At 38.9% G+C, this 17,997-nt stretch overlaps 1 protein-coding gene across 1 annotated transcript in view; it reads left to right on the forward strand.

The window, feature by feature from the left end:
- Positions 1–17,997, forward strand: part of ARHGEF38 (Rho guanine nucleotide exchange factor 38) — a 98,606-nt gene that overhangs the window by 20,580 nt on the left and 60,029 nt on the right. Inside the window, exon 2 of the mRNA XM_040966852.1 lies at positions 6,131–6,318. Within this exon, the coding sequence (XP_040822786.1) occupies positions 6,131–6,318 (188 nt within the window). The remainder of the gene's footprint in view (positions 1–6,130; positions 6,319–17,997) is intronic.

The raw sequence follows: 17,997 nt of genomic DNA on the forward strand, positions 1-17,997 counted from the left end.
TATGATGCTTCAAACTTATTGTTTCCATGAAGTTTGACTCTAATGTGTCTTGGTAAGGGTCTCTTTGAGTTGATCTACCTTGTTTATTATTATTATTGTTATTTTTTAAATCAAATTTGGGAGGTTGTCAGCCACTGCTTCTTCATTTCATCTGCATTGCAGCTGTTTGGGGAATGAAACAGTGGATTCAGGATCTCCCTTCCTCTACCTCTCGCTTGCTTTCTGTGACTCTGTCTTTCAAATGAATAACTTTAAAAAAAAAACAATGAAACAAAAATAATCATTGTGGTATGTACGCTTGTGCCTAAAAATATGTTGGAAAGTTTCTATGCTAAACTAGGACACAGGTAATAATATCAACAGTAAAAATAACATTAACATAGAGCTTGATCTTATAAATAATAACAAATATTTAAGTGACATCTACTATAAAGCTGGCATTGTCGCATGCTTTTAACAACCATGTACTTGTTCAATCTTCAAAAGAGTTCTAACAAGTTTTATTAACATTATCCATTATTCTCAAAGCAGGAAACAGATACATGAAGAGTTAAATTTGCCTAGGTAAATAATTTAATAAATGACCAACATGTACTTTGAACCTACAAAATCCAACTCCATGCACTTAATGAAGTACTGTCAATATGATATACATACATATACATATATTGCTAGAAATATATCTTGTAATTTTAAAAAACAAAGTGATCATTTCTCCTTAAACCCAATCCAAAACGGTACTAGCCATAACAACAGTCACAATCTAACAAAAGGAAGATGTAGGTAATTCTAAACCAAACTGGGCAACCCATGAGGATTGCCTTCGGTTTAACCCATTACCCTCTTACTTTGGGGCACTTTTTCATCTCTCCAAGAGACCAGGTTTCTCCACATGCACATACCCCACCCTGATCAACCACTCAGGGCTTCAAAATCTGGCTGTGTTCTGACTCCTCTAACCACAGTGTACCCTACTTTCTCCCCCTCTGCAATTTGAATGTACCTGACCATTCTTTTTAGAGTCATACCTTTTTCTTGACAAGCTAGTAACTGTAACATAATGGGATAATTGTTTTGCTTTTGGTAAAGTTTTAGATAATAGATGTTCCTCAATTTATGGTGGGATTCTGTCCCAATAAGTCAATCTTATGTTAAAAATGTGGTAAATGGGAAATATATTTAACACCCCTTACTTGCTGAACATGATACTACTGTAAATTGGCCTAACTTTATAGAGCTCAGGTCATTTACCCTAGCCTACATTTGGGTAAAATCACCTAAAATAAAGCTTATTTTATAAAGGGTGGAGTATCCATTTAACTCTTTTTGCATACTGCATTTAAAGTGAGAACCAAACTGGATATAGGGGTACATTTTCACACATTCATAAAGTTAAAAAAACCTGCCCATCAAACAATTATACTTTCATTATCTTATGCAGGTTATAGAAAGGTATTCTGCCATCTGAAGAGTATAAAGAAATTTAACATTTGTTTTGTTTTGCTGGTTGCAATGAGCTTCTATGTATTGCTGACCACATGATCCAACTTTTTTTTTAAACCCTATGATGGAGTTATTTGTAATTTATGGCTGAGGAAAATTTTGATTCTACAGGGACCATTAATCTGGAAATCATATTCTCACTGCTAAGGGGGACAGAAGAGCTGGTACTGGATTAACTTTTCCACACTGCCTCCTTTTATATTAAGCTCCTTACTCAGGAATCTTCTCAGATGTTATCAAAGAAATCTGTGGCTATCTGAATGAAAAACTTATCATCAAAGCTATAAAAACAAAGGTTGAGGATCAAAGAAACAGGATGGATAGAGGGGAATTAGGTGCGTGGCTTCGTCTCTGACACATAGTGGCATGTTTGGATGGAACAATTTACATTTTTTTAAACTCCAGTTTGATTTTGTTTTTGATAGACTCCTTTAGTTTATGCCAACTACCAGAAAAAATAATCCTCCCTAAAATTTGGCTTCTCTTTTTTCATTAAATACCAAGCTTCTCTGTTGCTCTCTCCAGAAATAAAAGATTTATTTCTCACTGCTGCTCAAGTGATATGTATTGGTTATATTGTTTTGTTACAAATACGTTTATATGCAAAACAATATAGTCAAAACAAACATTTTAAAGCAGAGAACGGTCTTATAAAAACAAAATGTGTCCACAGTGTGTGGTGGAAAGTTTATTGGCTTAAGAAATGTAAACTTGAGAAGTGTTTAAGATCCGCCCATAAAATGATGCAAGTTAAGTCATTGTTCCTGTAATAAACTCAAGTTAAAAGAGCAAACAAAGATGTCTCACCAGGTTACTCAACCTTCTTGAGGAGGCTTTTATTTGTGAAGGGTGAAGTTTCTAAAGTTCCATGTCATGACTGACACTTTATTCAACCCGCCCGATTCCTCCTATTGGGAGTGAACAAGCTGTTGAGCAGTGTTAGAAAATCTAAGCATTTGTGACAAAACCCAACACGGTCCACTTTAAAGTACAGCAACTGCAACATTTGTGAAGTAAGTTGAACTGACACTACAATTGATTCCTGAGGTTTAGTACTGAAAGAAATCTGAGGGCATATTTTAAGGATATTCTTTGCTAAATATCAGGGAAGACTGTTTCCCTTGCTTGGCTTCCAACTAATTGATTGATTACTTTTGTAATGCACAAAGACTGTAGAAGCTGGAAAAATAAACACTGAACAGAAGATTTCAAGTTGCTTTATTTTCAAGATAATGGAATGTATTGTCAGCTTCTTACTAGTGCTGTTTCTTTCTGTGTACTATTTTAAGTATTAGAGGAGGAATGAAAGACATTTTAAAAAACTTTTTGACAATCTTTACATAATTAGGGTAAAAAGGCTCAAGCGCTACAGGAAAATGGGCAAGACAATTAGTTCCATATTGTTTCCTTCATGTATCTGAGGTAAAGTGCAATATTGAGAGGGCAACCCCACCCAGTCTCCCACCTGCCCCAGGTCCCTGATGTGGGGCATGCACCGAGATTCTTGCTCAAATGGTTTTGATAGTTCAACAATTATGAATTGCTGCCAATCTTGCCACTCCAAGCACGATGGGGTAGTTGAAGAATCCACTGATTGACATAGTCCATCATAGAGCCTCCATTTGCCCAGTTTTCCACTGCCAACATATAGCTGAGGTGGTTGACTGACTTGTTTTGTCCAATGTCTTTTCATGGTTAGGGTTCGGAGTCCAGCAGTTCGATTGGGGGGATCCAAAAAGAAACTTTCAGGTGTTTCCAGACCAGATTCTTATATATACTAGCAAGTACAGGGCCCAGCACAGTCCATCACCCCAATCAGGTGGTGGTTTTAATTGCTGCGTTGGTTCTGTTTCCATCCCTGCCTTCCACTGGAACCAACGGGTGTTGCAGTCCAGCCTGGTTCTGTCCAGCACATACTCGGGCCTCACAGAAACCAGTGTGGGCTGCAGCCTAGTCGGAGTGATCCACAATAATCCTCACCACACCCGCTCCCTGCCCTGGTTTGCTAGTATGTGCAGCAGACTAGTCCAGTCTGTCCCACATCCTCTTCTGCTCTCATACATGTCAATGTGTATTAAAGACATTTATAGTTCCTTAACAAGAAAGGCCACCCTGTTATCACCGAAACGGTGAACCAAGAGTACATCATTAACATTCATAAGCATATTCATGGAGTGGGTTTCAACAAGCATGATCCTTAGGCAATCAACGAGGATGAGGACATGCCAAACAAGCTCTCTATTTTGTTTCTGTTCACCTGTCACCACTCTTAAAAACCTACAATGTGGATGAAAAATAACTGCTCATTAAAATTGTTAAACTGCAAAAAGGCTAAAAACAACACCCTGCAGTCCTCAGTCTCATAGTTCCACCAATCATATATATCTATATCTATATCTATATCTATATCTATATCTATATCTATATCTATATCTATATCTATATCTATATCTATCTATATATCTAGTAATTCTTGGTTGTACACCTTAAATATAATTTTCAAAATTTTCTTAACTGTTGTATATACTGCCTACTTACTATGTTTCTCTTCATGAAGCGACCTGCCTCCTCATTCTGTATCTAAAATAACCTACAAAAATACCTGATTGCAACTTATTCTGTAGGTTCAAGGCATTGAGAGACACCTTCTTACTCTCAAACAAAAAAATATTACAAGTAAGCATCCCACAATCCTCAGAATAAAGAATACTTTTGTATCTGCAAAACACCTCAATCATTCATTCTCTTCCTTTCTTTATAGTCTGTCTTCTTATGGAGTTTATGTGGGTTATTTCTTTGGTATTGAGTGGCTCAAGCTTTGCAAAAGCAGTGCTTTTAGATGCCATTTGTCAAAATGAGCTTGTTTTCTAATAACGGAAGACTGATGGTCTCGAAGCATTTTCACCTGCAAGTCTGGATTGTTCAAAAATCAATTTGCTACAACTTGATGTCAGAATTGCCTTCACAGCATTCTGTACTGATATTTGATTAGTGGATCTTTGCCCGAACTTCTGAAGTTAGTGGGCCAGGCAGAGCGTAGTGCTTGTTGCTTTTTCAAGTGTCTGTTTCCATTCCTAGGGTAGTCTCTTTACATTGGACTGTTCATTGTTGTGCTAGAACATCGCCCCAGGTATTTCAGCTTTGTTTTTGGAGTCAGCTATGAAAACACTTTTCTTCTTTTTCACTTGTATATGACCTGTTATTTATTTCTCCTTCTTTTAAGATTTATTTTTACTGGAAAGTCAGATTTACAGAGAGAAGGAGAGACAGAGAGATCTTCCATTTGCTCCTTCGCTCCCCACGTGATTGCAATAGCCGGAGCTGAACCAAGCAGAAGTCAGGAGTCAGGAGCTTCTTCTGGGTTTCTTATGCAGGTGCTTGGTCCCAAGGCTTTAGTCTGTCCTCCATTGCTTTCCCAGGTCACAATCAGGGAGTTGGTAGGGAAATGGAGCAGCCAGGACATGAACTGGTGCCATATGGGATCCCAGCACTTGCAAGACAATAATCTAACCACTAGGCTATCATGCTTGGCCCTATTTTTCTTTCTTTTTTTATTAAGTCCTTTTTGTAAAGTTCTATATCCTCTGAAAGTGGTATCAACACTCAGGATGTGTCCTAAATCAGTTATTACAACCATGTTAATGTTAAAAGACTAAGATGAAGCTCTGAACTTGAAGCAAGTTCATTTACATACATATGTACACATACACTCTCTGATACCTACCATGGCCCTGATTTTTTAGTCTGTGACCTGATTTTGGCTTCCAAATTTTCGCACTGCTGTGGAAGCTTTTTCTTGGAGATAACTTAGCTTGAATACCTCATATAAGGCTTTCCATTTATTGCCACATCTTCTCAACTATGTGATTTTTTTAAATTAAAACTTTCCAATTGGTAGCTCAAGAATATTGAGATAACAAGATGGAAACAGTACTGCAAATGAACCATAGAAATGCTGAGTTGAAATTTGTTTAATTCACCACTGCCTCCCTCTTCATGGGTTCTCACTGTGAATTCTAAATAAAAAAACCGATCATGTGCCGTTGCTTTCTGTTGCACTCAGGTTTGGACGTTAACCACAAGGATTGAAGGGTACGTAATACGTAACTTCTTCATAACGGGGATGAACAAAATTGGGAGGTGTTTTACTTATTAAATGTTTTTGCCATATTTAAAAGCAAATATCCAGAAGTTCTGAATTCTATTTTTATATAGAGGGCTTTAACAAGTTTAAATAAAATACTCTGAAAACATTTTGTGTAGATTTCATTTTTTTCCCATCCAAATAAACTTACTTGTTAATTTCATTTTCTCACAAGCTTTTTGAAGTACCAATGTGCATTCTAGCTCCAGGCTGAAGAGCAGCTTCTTCGACGCAGCTATTCACCATGTCATAAGCTCTTAAAGAAGCCATGGCAGCTGGGCTGCATTTTATCCAATGATTATAAGCAAGTCATTCTCACCAGCATTTTTTGCTTGCGTTTTGTCCCATTCTGACATTACTTAGTAAAAACATGCCAAGGGACTCTACCTTTTCACCTTGCTGATAATAATCCTATGGTGGCCTTGCTGATAATCGAGAACCTTCAGCAGGAATGCCTCACCTGCACGTATTTTCGTTCAACAGAAAGGATGACTCCACAGGCCGAGTGTTCCACAGCAGAGCCATCATCTCCGGAGGATGAGCACCAGATGAAGAGGATGATGGCCAAGCGGGCGAAGATCATCAAGGAGCTGGTACAGACAGAGAAGGACTATCTCACCGACCTGGAACTGTGTCTTAGGGAGGTAGTGCAGCCCCTGAAGAATAAGCAGGTAAGTGCAAATAGAGGGTTTTAATGTTTCCGTTTTTTTCTTTTCTTCCTCCATCGTAAATAAACTCACTAGCATCACATCATTGAAGCACCCAAGTGTAAAAGGGGAACACAGTACCTCTTTTCCAGGGTCTCCAGGCTTGGCTTCCCACCAGGGACAATCAGCCCTGCCCTTTTCCCATTACCAAGCCATTGGCCAAGGAAACTTTTCTAAACTTGGGAGAAAGGGAACCCAGAGCTTTTGCTACTTTGGAATTTCTCATGTAGTCTTCTTTGGACTACCATTGTATTGCTAACAAAATTTGAGCAACAGGCTTTCAACCAAGCCAGGAACAAGATATTTAATTGAATTTTATGGTGACCATGGATTTAGAAGAGAAAGACATGCAAGTTCCAAGATCTACTAACCTGAGAATTCAGTTTATTTCCAGTATTTAACTATTCAGAGCACCAGTATCTACACTCCCTTGTGGTGCAGACCTACCGTAAACTCTTCTTGGAAAAATGGAAATCCCAGCCACTGTCCCTGTGTTTTCTCTCTCCTTTTTTCTCTCTATACAATCTCCCAGCCTCATCAGTTTTACATAATTTTGATAATCATTCGAACAGCCCATAACATGTATGCTCAACTTGCTCTTATCCAATGATATTTCCTCAAATCCATCGTTGCCCTTCATTTTATGTCATACCCAGAAGTGGTGATCACCAGCAACTTTACTCTCTTAAATCAAGACTTCCTGCCTTTCCTGTTTGCTTTTTCTTAATCTTAACTCATAAGCAATTATGAGAACTGTTACCTCAGATGCTGACAAATAAAAAGTTTTCAATATAATGTTAATAGGTGTTTATTTGGCATGCTTAAGGTTTTTTGTTTGTTTGTTTTAGAAAATATTTATTTATGTTACTAGCAAAGTCAGAGCTACAGAGAGAGGGAGGGTCTTTCATCCACTGGTTCACTCCTCAAATGGCTGCAGCAACAGGAATTCAGTTGATCTGAAGCTAGGAGCTCCTTCCAGGTCTCCCATGAGGGTACCAGGGCCCAAGAACTTGAGCTGCTCTCAGTGTTTTCCTAGGCCATAAGCAGGAAGCTGGATTACAATTGGAGCAGCCAGGACATGAACCAGCACCCGTATGATATTCCAGCACTGGCAGACAGAGGACTGGCCTGTTAGGCCACTGTTCCAACCTTAGAAGGCTTACCTTCCCTCTCAGCGTTTTGAGTTACTGTTCTCAGAATTCTAGTTCACATTTCCTGTGCCGTTCCATTTGGATTGTTTATTTCTCTTCGTTTAAGTCTCTCCCAGAGCTGTGTCTCTATTCCCATTGTAGAATACAGTTTCATCCTAGTGGCCTGCTGCTCCTACCCGTTAATATGGTGACATCGGCTCTGTGAAGGACTGGCAGGATTTTCATGTTGAATCTTACTTTTTCCCACTGTTAATGGCTTTCTTTTCTTTATCCTTTTATTAAGGAAAAAGCTCAAGAACTCATGACTTCCGTAACCATTTATGAGCACTGCGGTAATTAATTGATCTCAACAATTCATTAACTTTACCTTTTCCATGTGAATTAGCTCCTTCATAGTCTCACCCCCTCCTAGCTGTTTAATTACCTTGGTCTTTACATAAAATCCACCTGTCATCAGTTAGTGTAAAAAATTTGTGTAAAATGACACAGTTGCAGGTAATCATGGAAACAACTCGCAAACCATGCTAGACTAAACCTGAGACACTGAAAGTAAATATTGCCCATGTCCAGCTTAGACTAGAAGTCATTAAAAAGCCATCTGACCCATCATCTTCTTCTCTATGTGAAATTGAACTTAAACCACACTGAGTGAAAACAAGTCATTTTATGTTATTTGAAAATAGAAAAAGAAGGTGAAAACTGAAGAATGCCAAACGTATCTGGCTTATCTTAGTTGTTAGAATGTGTAAGTATTCAAATGAATGACCAGACCAAGCCCTTGACTGATTAATTCTTCTGTGACATTAAATGATTACAAATCTTCCTCATTTTGAAAAAGGTTTCTCCCAAAACAGTCTTTCCCCTGATAGAATACAGGGTTAAACTCACAGCTTTATCTTCTTTAGTAGCAGCATTGCGTAAAGTTCTGCAAGGAAGGCGAAAGTTACCCATAACATTCAGTGTTGAAACACATAGTAGGGAAACAGGTTCCAGTTATTTATTATCCAAATGGGGTGATAGGAGACTGTTTCTGGCAGCATTTCAAAATAAATCAAACCAGAGCAATCCAACAATGGAAAAGGGTTATATATTTAAGGAAAGGATAAATATGTGATTGAAAGAATAGAAGAATTTAAGTACATCTTTTTAAGTCTCCTAATTTTTTTAAATCAGTCTTTCAACTTCCGCTACTTAGTTTCCTTCCCGAAGGGCAATTGCCAATGTGTGTCTGCCTTTACCTTCCCCAGAACATTTAATTTAGAAAGGTATGTGTCTGAATACACACTTGGTAGATTTTTTACTAGATTAACAGCAAATAGTTTATGTGTTTTATTTTGAATCAATTCGTACTTATTCTAATTGAGTACATTATGCTTGAAATCATTTGTATATCCTGAAAAGTCTACAGTTCTACATTGATGAAAGTTCAACTGACATTGTCAGTTGAAATTTAGATGCACTGTATGGCAGTAATTTTGTAACTTACTTAGAAAAGTATTTAAAAATAAATAATCATCCATTTTTCTATCACTTAGAAGCAAGCACTATAATATTTTGGCTTACTGTTCACTGTAATATTTAGTAATTGTCTGAAATTGGAATTATGGTAAATATACCATCATGGACTCGCCTATCATGAATATATTTACATGCTTTATTTTCAACCACAAGTATCAAACATTAATTTAAATGAAAAAATATTTCACTTACTAGGGGACCACATACTTGAGAACAATGGTAATACTTTCTGGATTCAGAATCCCTAAATTTAAATTTGTCCACCAGCATTATTGCACATTGCTGGGTTAACAGTGGAGAGTGTTGGTACTACGACTGCAAGGACAAGTAAAGCAAGTGACTCAAGTGACATGGCACAAGGGATTGACACCTGGCAAACCTTTCTCTCTGAGTCCAGAGGAGGACAGACAAGGCCTGGGGCAGGAATGCTAGGACGGGCAAATGAGGGGAGGCACCATAGGTCCAGGTGCAGTCAGTTCCTGCCTCTGGCCTCCCAGCCACCAATTGAGAGGGTCACAGGTGACAAGGACTCACCTATGACAATGTGGTAGAGATCAACAAATCCTTAAAAGACACTACAATAATAAAAATACCACTCAATACTGTACTGTAAATGCACATTTGTATATAAGAAAAACATGATCACAGTCCAACTGATGACACATAAATGCTAAGCTATATTTGTTCCACTGTAATTCAATGAGCAACTTCTGCTTCCCTTTGGACTTTATTGCTCTCAATGGCTCTCTTTTCAGAGAGAGAGTCAAAGCTTCAGCACATGTTCTGGGACTCTTGCTGAGTTCCATTTCCTATTCTCTCCCAAGCCTTCTCCAGCTGATTGGGCACACGTGCTGTCTGTCATGGTACCTGCAAGCTAGGTTGCACCCATCAGCCCAGCCCCTGGCTGCCTTGTCATGTGAGTGACACTGCCAGAAGTTGCCCTATGCCTGATGGCTCTGTAGCCGCTCTGAGGGCTGCCTTTGGCTTTCACATTCAGTGTTGCTGTGTGGATGGACACTCAGATGACTCAGTTCTCTCTGACTCCCCTCCTGCTCTCCTTCTCCTGCCCTGCTGCTCAGGCCCCTGACTGTTGGTAATGAGAATCCAGGCAAGGAAATGTTGCTACTTTCATTCAGCAAATAAAGAACTAGAATTATAGTAACTCTCTGGAGTATAAGTTAAAAGGACCAAGACAGAAAAAGTTTATTTAGTAATTATCAACATGTATGCAGCTTTCAGAGGAGTGGGAAGACAAAGTGAGAGTCAGAACTGGATATATCAAAGCTGTCTGTAAAAATTTTGCCTACATATCAATTAGAGGAAAATGTATGCAAGCACATATCTTTGGTCGTGAATTTTTAACATCATGGAAGAACTTGGTCCAAGTTATCCTGTCTGTTGTCACCTTCACCAGAAGACTATCACTGCTTCCGGAGACAGGCATTAGTTATTTTTCCTTTATAGACAACTATGGAAACTCAATTACTTTTCAAAATCCCATCTTTTCCATGGAATTGCCCTGTATTAACTAGAATTGTGGTACTGAGTTCTCTCAGACATGTCATACTCTGTTTATAACATGCCCTACTCCCAATGGCTGTATACTCTAGCTTGGCAAGACGTAGCTCTTAGGGAAGACTAGGTAAAGAAAACAAATTCTTTAAACTACTGCCTGTGATTCTAAAATTAATAAAATTATTCTAAAATTATTTCAAGACAAAAAAGATTACTTAAAAATATGCTCTTACCTTCTCTATCCATTTTTTTGTCTTTGATTATTTTTTTAAAATATACAAGACTGATGGGTATTTGGTGCAGTAGTTAAGATGCTGTGTGGGATAGAAATGTCACATCCTGGGAATGGAGTCCTGGCTCCACTCACAGTTCTGTCTCTCTACTAATACACTCCCACGGTGCCAGCAGGTGAGGACTCAAATACCAGAAAAACTTCCTTGCTCCCAGATTCATTCCTAATCATTGCTATTGTGGACATCTGGGGATTGAACCATTGAATGTGAGTCCTCTCACTCAACCTCTGTGTCTATTTCCCATGAAGATTGTTTTAAATTAAAAAGAGAGAAAGCAATACAACATGCATATATACGTACACTTCCTGTGTGCCATCGCTCTTTTTCTTGCTATACTTTGAATATCAGAAATCCTTCTGGACTGTAAGACAAACTCAGAGTCAAGCAAAGAAACCCCTCTTTCCACTTCTTTACCAAAAAGATTATGGAGTGTGGAAATCCAAGCTAGGCTACTGATATAAAAATACACGGTTCCCAGAAAGCAGACCATAAACAGGAATTTTGATCACCATATTATATTAAATTTTGAAAAAATCAGAGCAATTTCTGCTATCCATAATTGAGCAATGACTCAAATGTAATATACTTCAGTTTCTGCTTCTGCTTTGTAGTAGCTTTTTTGAATCCAGCATGCTGGCTTTACGAGATTTTACTCTTGCTAGAAATCTGCTTAAATATTGATAGAGATATTCTTCAATCCTTCATAAATGTAAGTTTTTATAGTGTATAAGGTCGCATCATGATACAATCCTATTATCTATATGACCAGGTTAGCAATCCATGTTTTTCTTGTTGGTGGAATGGTGCTGGTGTCATTTTAACTAAAAGCTGTTTTTTATCTCTGGGTGGAATCGCAGCTTTTGTTATATAATTGGATCATCACTCCTCTAAAGCCAGGAACTTGAAGTCAAATTAGAAAAGTAAAAAACAAAACAAAGCAAAAAAAAAAAAAATCTTAAGGAAGGAAGGTTCCTTTCCAAAATGTTTCTGAATAAGAGACAAGTCAAGGAAGTTTGTAGTTTTGAAATGTTAACTTCAAAATAAAAGTCACATTGAGCAAGTGATGTGGTTGATCACAAATTGCATGGATATAAAATATTTGCCTCCTTCTCGAGTACCGATACTGAATCATGATCCTTTACTTATGTGGCCATTTCCCTTAAGAGACACGTTTTTGTCTTATCATCCAGGAAGACACACAGTTTATTGACAGATTGGATTCAGATTTAGTTGGGTATGAAAATGATACATCAATAGTCTACTACGTGAAACTTTGGATTTATGGGAACATGATCTTTCTACTTGTTCAGAAAACCTCAAGTAAAAAAATGAGGGTTTTTGTAAAAAATATATAATCCTTATATTATCATTTTCTGATGGAAACTTCTTGTTGCATTTGTAAGCACTGTGTAAGATCTGTTTTATGGCAGCTTCAGTTTTTTCTAACTTTGATAATCTATAGTCCAGATCAGAACCTGCTGGGCCAAGTGAGAAGATAAATGAGTGCACATCCCGTTCAGTGCAGAGCTTGGGATGTCTACAATTGAAAAAGGAAGGTGAAATGTAGATCTCTTTTAATATCCAGGCATGTTATTCTTCAGCTTGGATAAGATATTACATTCATTCACACTCTCAGAACTGAGATGCAGAAACCATTATTTTAATTTGCTTTTATTTGTGAAGAAGGAGCCACAGACTCAGTGACTGATTGTGGTGATGATGTTATTAACCTCTCAAATGAATTGCAGCGATATGGGGCACTTTACTCAGGCATGTCTTTTGAGGGCCATAAATTCAGCTCCAAAGAATACTGCCAGGTCCAAAAGGAAACACATGGTAGGGAAATTCATGTTTTGTTAACAGGTCTCTAGTCAGGACACTTCAGACACAAACAGGGTCAGTGATCACATGAGTTTACTAATTAATTAATTTTAGGTTATTGGGAGTATTTGAGGACGTGATATCTATTCCTTGTCATCCGCTCACTACGACCCCCAGCTAGAGGTGCCACCTTTCTCATAATAGCTACAAAAAGCTAACTTGTAATGCAAAGCCATAATTGGCAAATGCAGACACTATGTGCAGTTAGAGTTCAAAGGAGGGGCAGATCATTGCCAGGCAGATTAATGGGGCAATATTTCATAGGGAATGTGATATTCTAATTGAATATGCAAATTACAAGATTAAATGTCTGTCATGTGCTGACTGCATGCAATGCCAGCTGCTGATTTCTAAAGGGAAATAAAACTAAGAAAAAATGTCTTAGTCTTGTCCTAGAAGAGTTTATAATCTGGCCACGAAAATGACCCATAAACAGACGAAAACAGAAATACTCATTTGAAGGCAGAGGTAGAAGTGATCATGATGTAAGGCGGTTCATGATGAGTATGCTAATTACACAGCAAACAATTTCTTGGGCATCAGCAGAAGCAGGCACTCACTTCCTGATCTGTTGGCAATGCTTCTGTGTCTTAGGACTGCACGTATCCTTGGCTCCTGCTCCACGCTCACCCCTCCCCATACCTTGCTTCTCTGGCTGCTCCTTTGCTGGTTGATATCCCCTCAAAACAGTAAATGTAGGGCTTTTGCTGTGTTGGGGATCCAATCTTGTTTTGTAGCTTTCAATCCCATCATTATGTTGCTGGCTTGCAAAGTGTTTTCCTCGGCCTAGATTTTCCCCTGAAATCCTGTTTTGCTGATCCAATTCCTCACCCAAATCTCTACATGATGGCCCACACGGCCTGCCAGATGTAACATGTTGAAAACTGAGCTCCTCGTCTTCCCTTTGAAACTTGCTTCCTGCCATGGGTTGAAATGTATGCCCCAAAATTCATGTGTTGGAAACATAATCCTCATGCAAGAATTGGGAGGTAGGCCTTAATAAAAAGTGACTGGATCAAAGGTGATCTTGTGGGAATGGGCTAGTTTTCTTGTCAATGGGTTTGTTATAAAAGCCAATTTAGCGCTCAGCTGGAAGTGCTCACTTGCGCTTCTGCCTACTACCAAGGGATCACCTAACAAGAAGGTCCTGGCCAGATGTGAATTCTTCAACATTGAGCTTGGTGGAACTCTAAGAAACACGTTTCCTGACTTACTGAGTTTGGGATATTGTGTTACAATAGCACAAAATGGACTGAATCTCTACCCTTACAATCTATCTCATCTCAGTAAGTGGTAGGTGTACCCCTCCATGCTCAGGCCAAAAAAGAAACAAGACCAAAACTGAAAGTCTGGAGTCATCCTAAGCGTTTATCTTCCTCTTACACCCTGTAATGGATCTGTCAGCAAACCCCACTGCCTCTAGAATGTATCCAGAATTGGAACGTATCTCAGCAACTCTATTATTTCCACTTTGGCTCAAGAGCCTTCAGTAATCAGCTAAATTCCTAGAATTGCCTGAAGACCATCTCTCTTCCTAAATCAAGCAGCTGGAGGTAGTGTGTAAAAGTACTAGTCAGATCATGGGATTCTTCTACATACAATCCTCCAGTAGCGTCCCACCTGGTTCTCATCAAAAGCCTACCATTCTTAAGCTAACTGATGACATTCCATTGGACTCTTTCTGACCCACAGTTCTCACATTAACTCATGAAAGTTTTAAGTATTCCTACTTAAACCATGGCACACGGAGTTAAGTAGATCACTCAAAACCACAGTTGGAATGTGGCAGAAAGGACTTTGAAACCTAGCAGCCATGTAGTTGGCATTGTGGAATGCTGGGTTAGATCACTGCCTGCAGTACTGCATCCCATGTAAGTGTCGGTACTTCCAATCCAACTGCATGCTTATTCACCTGGGAGAGCAGTGAAAGATGGCCCAAATGTTTGACCCAGATGAAATTCCAGTCTCCTGGGTTCATCTTGACCCAACCATTGCCATTGTAGCCATATGCGAAGTGAGATGGAAGGTTTCTCCTTTTCTGTCTCTCCTTTTCTGTAACTATACCTTTCAAAGAAATAAAACCAAAAAAAAATTTTTTTAAGTAGTAGGCCCTATAGACTGAGATCAAACACAATGTTCTTCAGGGCAGTGAAACACACATGAAAATTTAACTTGATAAACATGGACTTTTCTCCCTAGGTATCTTTCTCTTTTTTCATTTAAAAAAAGTTTTTAGAAATGTATTCAAAAGGTGGTGTTGCAGAGAGATAGGGAGACACAGTGAGGTCTTTCATCTGCTAGTTCAGTGTGCAAATGGCTTCAAAGGCTGGGACTGGGCCAGGTCAAATCCAGGCCTCCCATGTGAGTGCAGTGACACAGGTACTTGGGCCATGTTCTACTGCTTTCCCAGGCGCATTAAGAAGGAGTTGGATCAGAAGTGGGTCTCCAAGTGGTATCCCTGTGGGATGCCAGCATTGCAGGTAGTTGTGCAACTCACTAAGTCACCATTGTAGCCCCTTGTTTTTATGTTTTATTCAGTATGGATGCTAAATACTAAAGGCTAGTGAGGTTGAGATGAATCCAGCATGGGAACTGTCCCCTAAAATGTATTGTCTTGTAGGAGAGCAGGACATGCAGATGAATACTTTGACAATATTGTGACTAAGTATCATGTTGGAAGTACTTGCTAGTTACTACGGCAGCAGAGTATAAGCTTTGTCTCAGTGAATGCTGGATGAGCAAAGTTAGCCTATCAATGCAGAGAGGCAGCCTAATATAGAAGTTCTAGAAAGTCTGAATAAGACATGCCTACATTTGACCTTTGTTCAGAGACATAATTCCATCTATTACATTCTCAGAGCTTTGTTTCTTTCATTGAAGAAATACATGTTACAGCATTTCATAAGGGACAAATGGAATAAAATATATTGGAAAGTCTAACTTAATTCTTGACACAGAGACACTCAATAAGTAGCCATTGTTATAGCCAAAACACCAAACAAGCATGACTTGTGATGTAATCAAAGTTGTGAATTTGCTCCTTCCACTCTTCCAAAGGCACACAGTAAGAAATTCTGTCCCGCTTTTGGATGAATGCACTGGCAACCCCATTATTTTTGTCTCAAACTTACATGCCTTAGACCTTAAGTAGCAAACAATCTCAAAATTTATCATCTCAGATCTGAATCTAAACTCTCATCTGGGCATCAGCTCTCCCCAAATTCTTTCCCTGGACACTTGCAGTGGGAAAGAGGGGACCCAGCCTGCTTTCTCCCTGCTTCTCCCTTAGAGCAGCCCACCAGGTGGTTTCTGATGGCAAAAGACAGGAAAGGAGAGAGAAGGAAGCAGAAAGATGTACTTGCACTGGTACTGTCATAGACGGGCTGCTCATTCTTTGGCCCTTCCAAAGGTACCATAAAATGTGATTCCATTTCCTGGCTTTTTTCCTGATACGTCCATGATGCTGGTGGTGACATGAATTTTTTTTTTTTTCGCTTGAATTGACTTGATCCAGGTTGCTTGTCCTTTTCAGTTGGTGACTTGCAACTCTTTCCGTATGCCCTTGTTATCCCAGGCTGTCACTACATGTAAGTGTTCTGTCCCTCAGTCCCACAGGCAGAATCAGAGATGAGCTTACCCCAGCCCACATAATCAGTTACAGGTCCACAGGATTCATTCATTGTATCTCTTGTTCTCAAACTTGCAGCAATTCTCATTCTGCTCAGCTTAGATATAACTTTCCTTCTGCCATAGCCTCCTTTAGGTTTTTAGGCAAGGGTGTGATGCAGGAAGTTTTGAAGCCACTCACTGGAATTTCCTTAGCAAATTCTGCATGTGGAAAGCCATCTCATATTCTGCCTGGTACTTGGTAAGTAAGAGATGAAAATGCACAAGAGATGTGCTACTGTAGCTTTTTATTGCAGATTTTCTATTATGACTAGAGACAACCAGAGAATGGATACACTACAGGGACTAGAATGGTGTGTGTTATGAGACCAAACAGTGCCTGGGGTGTCAGATTGCAGGAGAAAAAGCAGGTTAGGCATGCTGAGTCAAGTCTTGCAGAGCATCATGTCAAGAATATGGAAAGCAATGAGAAATTCCCAGCTGTTTGCTTTTTAATCTAGGTAGGGGCAATATGAAATAGTAACACAAATGAAATTTTCAAATGACTAAGAACTGAAAAACTCCAGAATTAATGACACATATAAACTTCTCTTTTACAAATTTTGTCTCTGGTTCCTGTCTGATCCCAGGCTGCCATCTCACACTGCCCTCATCTTTCTTATGTACTGTTTCTTCATGTACCATATGAAGCAAATGTTCCTATTCTCCTCTCATTTTAACTCTTAATGACTTTTGTTGTAATGCAACACAATGTTTTTTAGTAATTTGAATTCTCTCCTAGTCTTTAGTTGCATTACTGAGAATTAATGCTTTGCAATTCTGACACAGGTGAGGAAAAATAGGTAAAATGTTGAGCCAAGTCATTCCTAACATTAGAAAGTCCTTTCTGATGTCCAATGTGAAAGATACAGATTTTCTGTTGAGAAACTTGAATATTATTAAGCTGTGATTGAGTTTGTAAGCAGGAAGAAGAAACCACAGATGTACCCATGTGCATATGCACATACAAACATTCATAGAATGAGTACTCAAGTGATCAAGCCACAAAAATATTGACCTCATTCACTGTATCAGCTGAATCATAATTCACTGTACCCTTCCGTATTATTTCTTCCCTAGCTTGTATATAATACATACATTTTTTTTTAAAAAATTCCACTTATCATTCCAGCTTTCAAACTAGTTTCTCTTATCTCTTTTTTTTTAAAGATCTGTTTTACTTGAAAGTCAGTTATGGAGAGAGAGGAAACACACACACACACACAACAGTTGTGTGTGTGTGTGAGAGAGAGAGAGAGAGACAGAGTGTGTGTGTGTGTCTTTCATTCTGGTTTACTCCCCATATGGCTGCAATGGCTAGAGCTGGGCCAGTCCAAAGTTGAGGTGCAGGAGCTTCTTCTGGGGCTCCCAGATGGATACAGGAGCCCAAGACTGGATCATCCTCTGCTGCTTTCCAAGGAACATTAGCAGAGAATTGGATCAGAAGTGAGGCAGCTAAAACTTGAACTAGTGCCTGGATGGGATGCTAGCACTACAGGTATAGAATTAACATACTGTGCCACCATGCTGATCCCATTATCTCTTCACAATATTACTGAACAGTTGATTCTATAGTTTAAAAAAATTTTTTTCTGAAACGGTCACAAAATGTACTGGAC

Source organism: Ochotona curzoniae, unplaced genomic scaffold (assembly GCF_017591425.1).
Source record: "Ochotona curzoniae isolate NIBS_2020 unplaced genomic scaffold, NIBS_Ocur_1.0 scaffold_4506, whole genome shotgun sequence".
Classification (NCBI taxonomy): Eukaryota; Metazoa; Chordata; class Mammalia; order Lagomorpha; family Ochotonidae; genus Ochotona; species Ochotona curzoniae.